Source organism: Apiospora kogelbergensis (assembly GCF_038363985.1).
Source record: "Apiospora kogelbergensis strain CBS 113332 chromosome Unknown utg000001l_segment0_segment0, whole genome shotgun sequence".
In the NCBI taxonomy this organism is placed as follows: domain Eukaryota; kingdom Fungi; phylum Ascomycota; class Sordariomycetes; order Amphisphaeriales; family Apiosporaceae; genus Apiospora; species Apiospora kogelbergensis.
The window spans coordinates 8,314,927-8,328,601 of NW_027117418.1; the positions used below are offsets into that span (position 1 = coordinate 8,314,927).

General features: G+C 56.2%; 3 protein-coding genes across 3 annotated transcripts; all 3 read left to right on the forward strand.

Annotated features, from left to right (window-relative positions):
- Nucleotides 1-1,214: 1,214 nt before the first annotated feature.
- PG998_002684 (uncharacterized protein) lies at nucleotides 1,215-6,245 on the forward strand (the record flags this gene model as incomplete). Its single annotated transcript, XM_066869502.1, has 3 exons — nucleotides 1,215-2,516; nucleotides 2,561-6,122; nucleotides 6,184-6,245. 3 exons carry the CDS (start codon nucleotides 1,215-1,217, stop codon nucleotides 6,243-6,245), a joined length of 4,926 nt encoding a protein of 1,641 aa, XP_066737917.1.
- Nucleotides 6,246-7,496: 1,251 nt separating this feature from the next.
- Nucleotides 7,497-9,256, forward strand: PG998_002685 (uncharacterized protein; the record flags this gene model as incomplete). Its single annotated transcript, XM_066869503.1, has 3 exons — nucleotides 7,497-8,249; nucleotides 8,365-8,773; nucleotides 8,871-9,256. 3 exons carry the CDS (start codon nucleotides 7,497-7,499, stop codon nucleotides 9,254-9,256), a joined length of 1,548 nt encoding a protein of 515 aa, XP_066737918.1.
- Nucleotides 9,257-9,870: 614 nt separating this feature from the next.
- PG998_002686 (P-loop containing nucleoside triphosphate hydrolase protein) lies at nucleotides 9,871-12,028 on the forward strand (the record flags this gene model as incomplete). The annotated part of the gene is made up of 3 exons (XM_066869504.1): nucleotides 9,871-10,549; nucleotides 10,998-11,414; nucleotides 11,496-12,028. The coding sequence occupies 3 exons, from the start codon at nucleotides 9,871-9,873 to the stop codon at nucleotides 12,026-12,028; spliced, it is 1,629 nt and encodes a 542-aa protein (XP_066737919.1).
- Between the last annotated feature and the right edge of the window lie 1,647 nt (nucleotides 12,029-13,675).

A 13,675-nucleotide genomic window follows, 5' to 3' on the forward strand; every position in this document is an offset into this window, starting at 1 on the left:
GCGTGCTGTTCGAATGCAACACTGGAGCTCGGAACCAGACTCGGATTGCCGCTGCGTCCCGACTGTGACGCTGAAAACCCGGTTGATTGACAACCAAAACAGCCTGGGATATGGATGGCATTTTCGCGATGGTAGGCAGGAACAACACATCAGACACCAAGACTGCTGTCGACTATTGAATGCCCACTTATGCCTGAGGAGTGTAGTCTAGAATATGGAGAAGTGAAGGCTGATATCGGATTATTGGGCATCGATTTTGACTTGCATAGAACTTATGGTCTTGTTCATTGAAGCCCCTTTCCCTTTTCTTTTCAAGCGCAGTGGGGTCAATCAGGTGTCCCTGGCAACAACTGGCGGCCCACCTGGACGGGTATCTGTAGGGGACCTTGATGCCCGAATTAGGTGCTGCTAGCAGGGAACAGCAGACCTGAGCCAACCGGAAAAGAGGACCGAGCGGTGCGTCATTGCGCTGGCGAATTAAACGCCATCAAGTGCATCCATCGTATCGTGTGTGTTTTCGTCCCTCCCCTTTGTTGTTATGCGCTTTTGTTGTATTCGATTGGTGTAAGGAAGGAACTTGCTTGTAGAAACAGGTAGATACTGGGCCTCGAACAAGTACAAAGGTGGCAACTCGCCGGGCGCGATTCCGAGCAAATCAAAATGGCAGCCGAATGCGTTCATCTGATCATTTTCGTAGTTGGGGGGTCAGTCGCGTATCAGGTTGTAGAAATTTTGCCGCAATCCAATCTGATGGACCCGAGCAGCTGAACAGGTAGCCAGGCTTCATAATAGATCACAGGCAGTACTCTGTACTTCAAATTATTATGGTCATGGATGTCACATAGCCAAGGAAGCCAGGTGGAAATACTGAAAATCAAAGTGTTATTGTTATTATGGTTATCGTTGGCCAGCAAGCTCCAGGGCGTCAATTGATGATTGCTGGCAAGTGCAGCCGCGGGAGGTCTGGGCTGGTGGGTTTTGTTTTAGCACACCCGGCAGGCTCGTAGGGAGAGGCTAGGTTAGGAGGGTGAGAAGTGATTTGCATGTACCTGCACCTGCACCTGCACCTGTACTGCACTTCCAATTCCAACCACTGAATTGCTGCTACTTTTGCTCCATATTGATCCGATCATCTCAATCTTCAATTCAGTCCGAATCGAGCATGAATTTGTGACCTTGGCAACAGCGCATACCAGCATATTCACCCTTCCCGAATGGAAGCCGACGAGAAGAGGCCTTCGGAGGCGCGTTCTTCCACGCGCCAAGTTGCCGCCCCTGGTAGCTCGGATGGCCGACAAATGTCCCCCAGCCAAAACGACTTCGACCACCCAGACGACGACGACCATGACACTGCGACTGAACTACCCCCTGCTGCCACCCCCGTGACCGCGCAACCGGCACATGCCTTCACCAAGGAGAACATACCGCTGCTGCATCCGCCGTCGCAACACCACCTCCAGCCCGACAGCAGCTACAGCTACGTCGAGCGCAGCATGGCCGACGATCACCATCTGGATTCCATGGCCGAGGAGGAACAGGTCCGCGCGCAGCTTCAAGATGTCGAAGAGAGTTTCATTCCTCCGATATCCCCCATCCAGGTCACCGGCCCCGAACCCGGCATTGACGACACCTTCGTTTTCGACGCCGTCAAATCCACCAGCTCGCGCAGGGGCTACCAAGCTCAACAAGACTACAATGACCCCACGTCCGCGTTGCCGACCGAGACTGCAGAGTCCACAACACCAATAAAGAACGAAGGAAACGGCCACCGAGACTCGAGAGTGTCGCGGTCACATGCAGATACATCGGCGGCGGCCAATGAGAGCCAGCACCGTGACGACTCGCAGCTACCCACCAGCACTACGCCCACGTCACCCCCCAACCACGCCCAATCCTCTGCCCAACCCGATATCTCCATCACCGGCTCGACGAATCCAGCCAATGACACCTTCACCGCTCACGATGCTGACCCCGATAACTCCACCGCGGCACTCGAGACCATGTCCTCCCCCGCCGCCAACGCCGCTGCTCGCTCCGCATCTCGCTCCACGTCGAGGCTTGCCGGGGAAAGACAGCCGACCCCACAAGACGATCCAGACTTTTCTTCAAGGGACAGCTCGCACCTGGGCATTCCTCGCCCGGACGAGTCGAGCGCGGGCGGCGCGGCGCTTCTACGCCAGTCCACCTCTACCTCGGGGGTTGATCAGTCCAAGTCCGCCGACAATTCTATAGATTCGACAGGGAGCGCTTCGAACCAAGGTTCTCTTCGCTTCGGCACTCGGCCGCGGTTTCTGGTCAGTAGGAATGCCAGCCAGCGGTCCTCCACCTCTTCCAATCTCGACACCATCGATAACGAGAGCAACGAAAGCGACGTGACGGTCGGGCTTGGTGTAGACTACGCCATCCAGTCTGGTGGCGCCATACCGTCCTACGGCATGCAGCGAAGCATGAGTAACATGCTTGCGCGCTCCATTAGTATGGGCAGCATGGCTTCCGGCATCGAGGACCTGGACCCGGTCAGAGGGCTCGAACCTCTGGAGCCTTTGGAAGAAGTCGAAAGGCCCCCAGCGGAGAACCGCCCAAGTCTCCGTTCCCGAGGGAAAACGACGATGCACTCAGCACCCCCAAGGCTAAAAAGAAGGGCCCATTATTGGCACCTACAGACACGGTCATTGCTCGGCATGTGCGCAACGTCGAAGTTCCCGAGTCACTAGCTCGCGAGTACAAGACACAAGGGGGCCTCGAGACCCCCAAAGTCAACAAACCCTTCCGCAAGGTTTCCGACTACACCCCAGCCCCGGGCACTACTGCCAAGAATGGGAGGAACCTGACGTTGAAGGAGCAATCGAGCACTATTGAGCGGCTGTCTAAAGAAAATTTTGACCTCAAGCTGAAAGTCATGTTCCTGTCTGATCGGCTGGATAAGCTTTCCGAGTCAGGCGTTAAGGAGATGATTTCGGAAAACGTCGAGCTCAAGACGTCCCTGGCCGTCATTCAACGCGACAACAAAGTCCTTCGGAAGAAGAATAAGGACCTCGACAAGCGGTTGCGCGATCGAGATGACGAAGCGGACCGGCCCAGCACCGCCCGAAGCGGCTACTCCTCGGATGGCCGCACTACACCTGGATTTGATCAGGAGGCCCAGGAGAGGGAGGAAGAGCTCCTTTACCTACGGGAGCGCGTCGAGGAATACGTCACCGAGATAGAGCATCTGAAGAGCGAGAACATGGCTTCACAAGCGGAGAAGAGGAAGCTGGCCGAGGTAGTCAAGGCCATGGGCGACAAGGCTGGCGAAAGAGTTGGCGACAGCCTGGGCCGCCAGGAAGAGGCTGATGTCTACAAAGACTTGCTCGAACAGGAAACGGCAAGACGGGAACAGACAGACGACGACAACAGGAGGCTGCGGGACGAAATCTTCCGCCTCAAGCAGGAAGTCAACGTCGCCAATGGCGTGTCCAGTACCACCCCAGGTGGTATGCATCACACTACGAACATCTACAACATCACACGAAAGGGGCGGCCTCAATCTCCGTCGCGGTCTCGGCCTGTATCTGGCCTGTCTGGAGAACTGGATCAGACCAGCTCTCAGGCTACGACGCTCGTTGATGAGCTGCGACGGGAGACTGACCAACTGCGCCACGAGAACGCCGAGTTACGTCGCGAAGTGGGTGCCCAGACTTCGATGTTGACATCTCGAAACCGGGAGAAGGAGAGACTTTATCAGGAAATCGAAGACCTCAAGCTTGCGTCGCGACGTGGGGGCCCTGCGCCATCTACCATCGACACACTGCTGGATCGATCAGCATCTCGTGCCGGCGCCCATGAGAGGTCCCAGTCGCGAGGTAGCGCCCGGACGAGACTTACGATGGCCGTGGAAGATCCGGAGCGGGAAGAGTTGGAGAACAAGCTTGCCGAGCAACGGGACAAGCTCAACGAGATCAAGATGCAAAACCAAGAACTCCAGCGCGAGCTGGATACTTGCATGCAGGATTTTGAGACGGCTGTCGAAGCCAAGCAACAGGCGGAAGAATCTGCTCTGGGTCTCCAACAAGAGCTCGACAATACCCTCAACGACTTAATGGCGATACAGACGGAGCGTGACCAAGCCCTCCAAGATCAATCCGACCTAGAAGGGGAGTTCAACGCGCTCCAGAACGAAGCCCAGGAAGAGATCAATGCGCTCGAGGGCGAAGCAGACCTGAAAGACCAGGAAATCAATCGACTACAGGTGGAGGTGCAGGATCGCACAGAGAACTTCGAGGCTCTCCAGGAAGAGATGCGCAAGATGAGCGAGGCCATCATTCGGTTGGAGGACGAGCAAGAAAAGAAGATCCGTCGCATAGAACAACTCGAAGCCGAACTGGCTGAAGCCAATCGCGAGGGCGAAGAACTGGAGACCAAACTTTTGGAGTCCAACGAGAAAGCCAACCGGCTCGGAGTTCAGCAGGAATCTAGCCAAGGCGAAATTGCATTCCTGCGCGAGGAGCAAGAAGCCGACAAGATCCGCATTGGCGATCTAGAGGCTGCGCTGGCGGGCGTCGAGCAAAACCTACGCGATGAACGCGAACGAGTCAAGGAGCTGGATCAGAGACTGACCAAGGAGCGTCGACAGCACGAGCTCATCTCTTCGCGCGAAAAGGAAGAGGTGCAACACTTTGTCAACGAGCTTAACAAGGAGTTGACGGCATCCAAGGATGAGTCCCGGAAACTACGCAAGAACCTGCACAGCCGAGAAGTTGAGGCTACCGAATGGAAAGAGAGGCTCATGGAGCTCGAGAACAACCTGCGTGAGGCTCTTGGCGATCTCAACGGAACTCGGTCCAGCCTGCTCAAATCTATTGGGACGCTGCAGCGCGAACTGGAGAACACGGTTCACGAGTTGGACAGCGCCAAGGCCGCTATGCTGGAGAAGGACCGTCTCATCAAGCAGCGCGACGGCCTCTTGGAGTCACACGGGCTTGAAAGCCGGAAGCTGGCGGATATGCTCGAAAAGGAGCGACAGGCCCACCGCAACACCAAAAACGCCTTTGAGACGTTCCAGCGGACAAACTCGCACGTTTCGCGCACCGTCAACAACCAGGATGGTCGCATCCAGGAGCTGGAGAGCGCCCACGCCAACGACAAGAAGAAGATTGCCCAGCTCGAGACGTCGTTCCGGGACCAGCTTACGGAGCGCAACAACCTACTGCTCATCCTGTGGACGAGGCTCTCGAGCCTTTGCGGTTCTGACTGGGCACACAACAACAGTCTCATCAACGGGCGGGCCCTACCTAGCCTCGAGGCCGTTTCTACTATGCTGCCCGGTTTTAGCAAAAACCTTCTTGCTGCGGTCAAGATGATTGAGAGCCTCCTGGGCAACTGCCACAGTCGCATCAAGGTCGTCCAGAATGACCTCTGGAAGGAGTACCAATCGCTAGAGAACAATCTGGATATCCGTATCAAGAAGCTGGATCGCCTGGAGACGATAGTGCGCAATGGCGTGATCAATGGGGACTTCAACAATGCGGCCAAATACAGCCAACTCGAAGCAGCCTACCGGGCCCTTAAGATCGAGAACGCCACGTTGCAGCGAGCCAACGACGCCAAGACGCGTGCCGTGAGTGGCTACTTCGACCAGCCCACCAACGGCCGTCGCGGCAGCGGAGTCGGCCTGGACGACGAGGCTGGAAGCCCCAGCCCCAACGTACCCACCGGGCCTATCCGCAAGACCAGTGGTATTCCTAGGAGCAAGACCACTACGCACCTCGAGACGGCGAGCTCGGCCAGCAGCAGCAAGTCGCGGAACAGCACCATGACGCGCAGCGTCTCCAACAACCTGGCGGCGCCCGAGTTCGAGCAGCAGCAGCAACAGCAGCCGCCGCGGTCCGGGTCCAGGCTGTCCAACCAAGGCGACATAGCGACGCCCGGCAGCATCAGCCGCGGGATGCTCGGGGGCGAGGCGGCGCCGCAGCAGGACAACAAGTGGATGTTCCGGCTGCGGGAGCTGGAGCACAAGCTGAAGCAGGAGCGCGAGGCCCGTAACCTGGACCGCGCGGCGGCGCGGCAGCGCATCGCCGAGGGCGAGCGGCAGAAGGACGATCTAATGGCGGAGCTGATCAAGGTCAGGAGGAAGGGGGCGAGTAGTAGGTGCTTCGTCTCGTCCGGTCCGCGACGCGCAGGGTGTTGCCTCTGCTTCGTCGGCAGCCGGCCAGGGCCACAAGGTCGTGGAGGAGGCTGCGACGGCGACGGCAAGAGAGGGAGAATGAATGGATTTGTATTTGTAACTGCTGCTTACTTCGAGCCCGTAGTAGGTGGGGGGGATAGGTGTTTTTACCTAATACGTCTTTACTGTATGCTACTTTGCGGGAGGGGGGAAGGGGGCGTTTTGGTGGGCGGGAGGGAAGGGATTGATGGTTATCTATCCATCAGCATAGCATCACTTTTTTATTTCCGTGTCTCGTCAGGGAGGCTTACGGAAATTCAAAGGCAATTCGGCGTTGCGCTGGCGAATCAGGGAGAATGGTTATACCATGAATAACTAACTTGGGGGTTTCTTCTGCTTTTGCCTATCTTCCTTTTGTTATTGAGTAGTGTCTAGGGTCTGTTTGTCTCTAACCAATCAATGGGAAGTCCATTCCCGACTTCAATGACTTGCTACTTCTTTCTACACAGTCATGAGTCCTTGACGATGAGTGGGTTGACATGGTATGCAACATTTGACGTATGCTATGGAAATAGATTTCGCCATGAATCCTCCACGTGCAAGGGAGCTGTCGTGATGCCAGCAATTGGGGCGCATGCGGCACATGGCATGGGGCTTAGAAGAAAGTAGCTTAGACTAAGAGCAAGGGGCCAGGGCAACAGCCAGGGGTCGGCCGTATTTTGCGCGTATTAGTGCTGGTCTAAATATACGTACTTAACAGGCCATGTCCTCCTACCAGTCTGCTATTGGATGAAAACAAATCTTTCTAACGTTCGCTTCCGGAGGAGACGAAGGCCTGCATGCATCTCATCGAACGTCTGTCAGCAAGCTGTGTTTCAGGCCAGGGCCACCAAAGCCTTCGGCAGCAAGTCCAAACCCCATGTGGCGTCCGAGTCATGAATCGAATCTCGCGCTCCTCCGCCCAGGGCTTGGCGCCCTTTCAGCCCTGCCAAATCATCGTGGCCGGACTTCTCGTCTCCATTGACGACCCATATCCGATTTGGGGGCGGGGACCTATGGAGAGTCTAGTGAGATTGTCCTGGCCGATCGTAAGCACTAGATAATTGGTGTTGCTTCTTGTGGTACTGCCACCACCACCAATGGATGGACACTCAAGCACTAAAGCACCTATGGACGGGGGTTTCTCGACCGGGGGTGGACGGCAGGTTGGAAGCCTCTGATTGCTTTTTTCCCTCCTAGCTTACTCCTCCTTCTTGTGCACGCTCTTCTCTTCTCATTTACCCTCTCGTCGATCTCCAATGAATAAGTCTTTCTCGTGGTGCTCTTGCTGCCGCGGAGCCGAAAGTGCGTCATCATGAGCAACGGCCACACCCACCCATACGACGCAGCGCCGCCGACCGCGTACCACAACAACTACAATTACCATGAGCAGCCGGGCTTGGAGGTGGACTCGCGCGCCGACGACACGGCGAAGCAGGTCGTGGCCGACGGCGGCTACTACCACCCGGACGAGCGGCACGCGTCGCCAGGCTTGCAGGCGGCGCCCGTATTAGCAGCAGACCACAAATACGAGGGAGGAGGAGCAGGCGGAGGCGGAGGAGAAGTACGAGAAGTCGGAGGATCGCCTGACGCTGGCGGTGCGCAGTACTCGACCGACCCCGAGGCGGTCGCCACGCCAGCCAAGACGAGCCGGCGGCGCTTATGGATCATCCTGGGCGCCCTCGCGGCCGTCATCGTCGTCGTCGGCGCCGTGGTGGGCGGCGTAGTCGGCAGCCGCGCCGCCCAGTCTCCCAGCAGCAGCGGCAGCTCGGCGGATAAGGAGGGGGCGAATACGGGTAATGGCGGCAGCAACGACACGACGCCGGCGACGGCGCCGCTGAAGAACATCCGGCCCGGGTCGCGGCTTGCCGTGACGGGCTGGCGCGAGGGCGCCGGCTACCACGTCCGCCTCTTCTACCAGGGCCCCGACCAGCAGCTGCGCTACTCGACCTACTCGAGCACCGACCCGGCGTGGAACGGGCAGCCCACGCTGCTGGACCAGATGGAGCACAAGCCGGGGGTCAACGCGTCGTTGGCGGCGGCGACGTCGGTGGAGTCCAAGGACATCGTAGGTTTTTTCTTCTTCTTCAAAATCTTCTTTTTCTTTTGGGTTCTCGCGCCGACTACTACTTGCGATTACGAGATGATGATGATGATGATGACTAACGGTGGTGCCACGGCAGACCGGCGAGATCAAGCTCATCTACGTCGACGACTCGACGGCCATCCGCATGCAGATCTTCCCGCAGGGCGGCAAGCCCGCGGGCAAGCGCGGCGCCCTCAACGACTACCCGCAGCTGGCGGCGCCGGGGTCGCGGCTGGGCGCGTACTGGCCGTTTGTGCTGTCGCAGGACGTCGGCGGCAAGCTGCGGTGGTCGCGGTACTGGGGCGGGGCCGCGGGGCACCCCTTCTGGGAGAGCGGCACCGACGCCATCGGCATCAACGGCGCCTCCGGCACGGGGCTCGTCGTGCTCCCCGCGGCGTCCCGCTACCTCGACGCGGGCGGCATCGTCTATCGCCGCGCCGACGGCAAGGTGAACAACTACCTCGCCGACCGCAAGGGCAACACCACGGGGTTCGCCTGGGCTAATGGTATGTCCTCCATCCTTCTCGCTGCTTCTTTCGCTGCTGTACATGTGTTGTATTCCTCCAGCTTTACTGACGTTTTGCTTTCTCTCTCCCCCATCAGGCGACCTCTCCAGCAACGAGATCCCAGCAAACTCGCCCCTCGCCGCCTTCACGGTGGCGCGTTCGGGCGCCGCCGGCATGGACCCGCAGAACCTCGTCAACACGTACATCCTGTACGTGGGGCCCAAGGGCGCCATCAACATGCTGTGGCAGGACGACAACGCCGGGTGGCAGGGGCCGCGCACGTTCCCGGGGGCCTTTGACGGGGCCGACGCGGGCACCGACCTCACCTGCCTGACGCCCGCGGCCTGGGACGGCACCGGCGTCCGCATTGAGAGCACGTACGACATGGCTCGGTGCTACTTCCAGGCCGGCAACGGGCGTGTGCGCGAGGTGCAGTTTGATGGGTCGAATTGGAAGGATCTGGGGTACTTGCCCATCGACTGATTATTGATGATTCGGGCAAGAGGGAGAATGATGAATTTAATCGAGGATGAGAAAGAGAGGCGGCAACGAAAAGCGGCACATTTGAACTAAGCATCTGTGTATATTGACTGGATGTTTGGATGCCATGTATACATATAGCGTATTGCTTTCAAAATACCCAAATTACAAGTTAATTGCATATCAACTCGGAATGCCATGTCGGATTCGTTATACCCAGTGCAGCCTTGATGCATCGCGGCCTCAGCCTTCTTTGATCCAACCTAATGGTGTTTCTTCAGCCTATGTTGTCTGAAATGCAAGGCTGAAAGAGCGTCTGAATCATGGCCTGATCTCCTATGGCTAAGATCAAAGCTGTAAAAATACAGTCACCTACTCATAATACCATTGTTGTTTAGCCATACTGCAGTCCCGGTACCAAGTTGCCCGGTCATCTCTTTGACCAGCCAATTAATAACTCAGAGTCAAAGATTATGGATATAAGTAAAGTCTAGGAAATCCTCAGAGACAACGGTAACCAGGGGAAACTACTGGCTGGAAAATTTCTATATAAACATTATGACCGCTGGTCAGAGTTCAAGTCTTTTCATCAGGACTCAGAGGACCTGGAAGAACGCATGGCCAAGTACGACATTGTGCATCGCTGGTATCAGAAGCCTGATTGGTCATCTTGGTCCGTCACCATCCGCGGCGAACCTCTCAAGATACTGGACGAAGTTATGGGTGATCATCCGGACATCGACACAACTTGGGGTGTACTCGACCTTGATAGTCCTTACCAGCCGATTCGTGATCGACGGGAGGACCTCGAGAACTATCGCGCCACCGTCAAGGATCCAAAGCGCTGCGAGATCGCCACACTGCTCACCACCTTCTTTAATACCGCCATATCTGCCAGCCCCATGAGCGAGTTCGACTCCCTTGTCCCTTATGATGAATTGAAAGACGCCTTCAAACCAGGCGATATCGTAGTCATGGTCTCTGCCGGTGTCACGTCTGCACACTACTTGAGAGAATTCTATCGGGCACCCAACAAAGTTGAGTGGATTGCTGTTATCGAATGCATCGACTGGAACGGGAGCTTCTTTGGCTTCAGATCGTCGCGGGTGGAGGTCCCCTTCTACAAGGGACAGGAACCGATCACTTCCCTTCCCATATGTCCCATCAAATGCTGCAAAGACCGCGGATCTCTCGAGGACCGCCTTGTTGCCCGCGGTCGCAAATTTGAGGCGCTGCGATGGACTTATGACTCCAGATCACAGCGCGGGACTGGCTCCAATAGGTGGTGGCAAGCCAGTAAGTCGTAAATTCTTGGGTGTCTGCTGCTCTTTATTTTCATTCCCTATTCTTCAGATTTTACTAATTATCATGTGCAGGTTCGTGGAAGAGTTGTGGTGGATGCTCATGCATTTTACGAGTTCCAGGGGTTGAGCAAACCAGACGGAAGACGAATCGACCAAGGGCAATCTGGCTCAACATTCGGACACTATCTAAGAAACGCAGGAAGCTATGCCGATGGTGCTGATAGAGGCAAACCTCAACATTCTTTCCCGGATGTCAAGATGCAGCACCATGAACTGGATCAACCCCCGATGACCAAGGAACAATGCATGGTGACCCATACTCATGTCAAGGGCATGGATCTGACCACACGAGAGTGGGGCGAGTATCCCTTTTCCTATACGATGATCAACTCCCTCCCTTCATAGAAGACTTGCTTACCTTCAGGCTTCCCATACTGTAGGGGTATTCTACGTGGAAGACTTGACCGACATCGAGTGGCGGTCCAATGTCGCTGATCTAATGGTTATCCCGAACGCCTACAAAGAGCTGATCACGAGCGCCATCCGAAGCGAGAACATACCTGACGTCGACATCGACGAGGTTCCCAGCAAAGACCACAGCCTGCTCCTCTTTGCGTTTGGTCCACCCGGCTTCGGCAAGACTATGTACATCGAGGCCTTCGCCGAGGAGCGCCGTGTGCCACTCTACACCCTGACCGCCGGCGAGCTGGGCTCGGATCCAGGTACGGTACAGAAGGCGCTGGATATGGCATGCAAGTGTTGCGCCCTATGGAACGCGGTCATGGTCTTGGACCGAGCCGACGTGTTCCTGGCAGACCAGAAGCCTCGGGAGCTGCAACGAAACGAGCTGGTATCAAGTGAGTCATTGGCTACTCACGAAATGAAAGAAACCACCGAAAAAGAAAGCATCTGCTAACCAAAAACCAATGCGCGAACAGTCCTCCTGCGCAAGCTGGACGACCACCAGGGCATCGTGTTCCTAACTACGAACCGAAAGTACAGCATCGACGAGGCCATCCAGTCACGCGTCGACATCATACTGCAGTTCCCATCACTAGGCCTCGAGCCACGGTGTAGGGTCTGGCGCAGCACGATCACGGCCAATGGGGATCGGGACCGGTTCGATGTGGATGTGGCCAATTACCTGGAGGAGATTGCGGCCGTGAACATGAGCATCCGTGAGATCAAGAACATAGTCAAGAGGGCCCTTATGAGCAAGACCGGGCTCCAGACGAAGGTGACGGGCCTCGATCTGTTACGGCTGGTTGAAACGCGCTTCTGGGCGCAAGATTATTGGGCTCAGTCGGTAATGCCTCAGCCCGCTATGCCTCAGCAGGTAATGCCCCAGCAAATAATAGCTCAAGACGGAATAGCTCGCCCGGCAATGGCTCAGCCGGCAATGGGCCAGCCAGCTATACAGGATATAGCCCAGCAGGCTTTGGCCCAGCCGGCTTTGAAGAAGAAGAAGTAGATGATGGGTGGGCTGCTGCTTTCTGATTTGACTGAGATGCGCAGGGGGCTTTGTTTGAGCGTTGCATAGCAATCATGAAGCGATGATGCCGGGACCATGGCCCTAGATTTGATAGATGAATAGACCAAGCTTGATTTTCGTGGTGCAAACACCAAAGCCTAGATGAGTCTCGGTGGTTCATCGGCTCCGAGACCCAGTTGGATCCAGGAACAGCTGAACAGGTTCCTTGATGATGTGCGTTTGTATGTAATCGCTTGCGAATGGCCCACGCAGATTTGATGTCATGGAGGCACCCACCAGATGGGGAGATCGGCCGATCGGTATATCGCTTGGCGAAGAAGAAGAAAGAGGAAGGGAATCTGGGAATGCAGCTTCGCGTTTTCTTTCTTCCTAGCTTATGGTGGAGAATATGAGTTAAGAGACGATGCTTCTAAAGATTTCTTCCGCTTCGGCTTGTCGATCTCCCTCTCCACGACGGCGCGGTGGCGACGTAAGAAGAGCCCTCTTTCTCCACCGCCGTGGCTGAAAGACGGGTACTCTGGTCCTCTGGGGGTCACAGGCACCAGGCACGGGCTTGAATCTGTTCCTGTTCCTGGCCGGGAATGTCGGAGCGCTGTTCGAAGTCAGAACTTCATACCTGCTGCCTGCCTGCCTAGCTAAGTCTCGCGAGTTAAGAGAGGCTAGTTTCAATACGAGAAACACCACAATCATGATGAATGATGACAACTGCCAAAAGCTCCTCTCCAATGACCGAATCCCTAGCAGAAGAGAATGGCCTCGAAAAGGAAACCGTTTCCGAGCTAAGCGGTAGTTGTCGAAAGCTAGCAACGGCGGGCGGGATGCGCAGCCGGTGAATCGGAATCGAGGGGCAAGAGGGACTAGACGCGAATCAACCCCGCGCAACCCTGCAACGGGTTTCCTTCTCTCAACAACCATCGGCCATGCTACTTCTTGCACTGCCACTGCTGATGCTGCTTGCACGTAACCGACCACCTGGTTCAGCGGTGCATCTAGCTCTGCAGGTGCATGGGCAGGACGGATGCATGATGTCGCATTTACATTCTTCTCGTCGCTGGGGAAATCAGATGGCAGGTGCAGATATGGGATGCACGGGAAAACTTTGAAGCAGAGAGGAGAGAGGTTCATGGACAGTCATGAGCTTGCTCTTCGCCTCTGTCACTGTCATCATTCTTCCAAGTGTTCTGCAGAAGGAAACCTTGACAGTTGTCATCACATGGAGCCGAGGATCAACCCGACAGGCGGGCACCCACAATATGCGAACATCGCAATGTGCGGGATTGGAATGCCGAATGCAAGTTGGCACGACCTGGCTCGAATCCGGTTTTTGCTGTTTAGTTCGGGCCCGGAGTGCTGGGCTCAGTCTACGGGTACTTTGATTTCCGTTCCAGCAATCGGAGGGTTTACGCGTCGTTATTTTTGGCATACCGCCATTGGGACAATCAGGTTCGAGTGGCCGTGCTAACAGCTTACAAGCAACAGTATTTTCCGATTCGATCCCAACGGGCGCCGTTCGTCGTTGGTGACGTTGACTTGTGTTTCTGCACCCGCTAACCTTGATGGTCGCGAGACGTTCTTCTCGGGTCTGGCCAGCAGCCAGTCACAGCCTGCCATGCCCAAACCATAAAC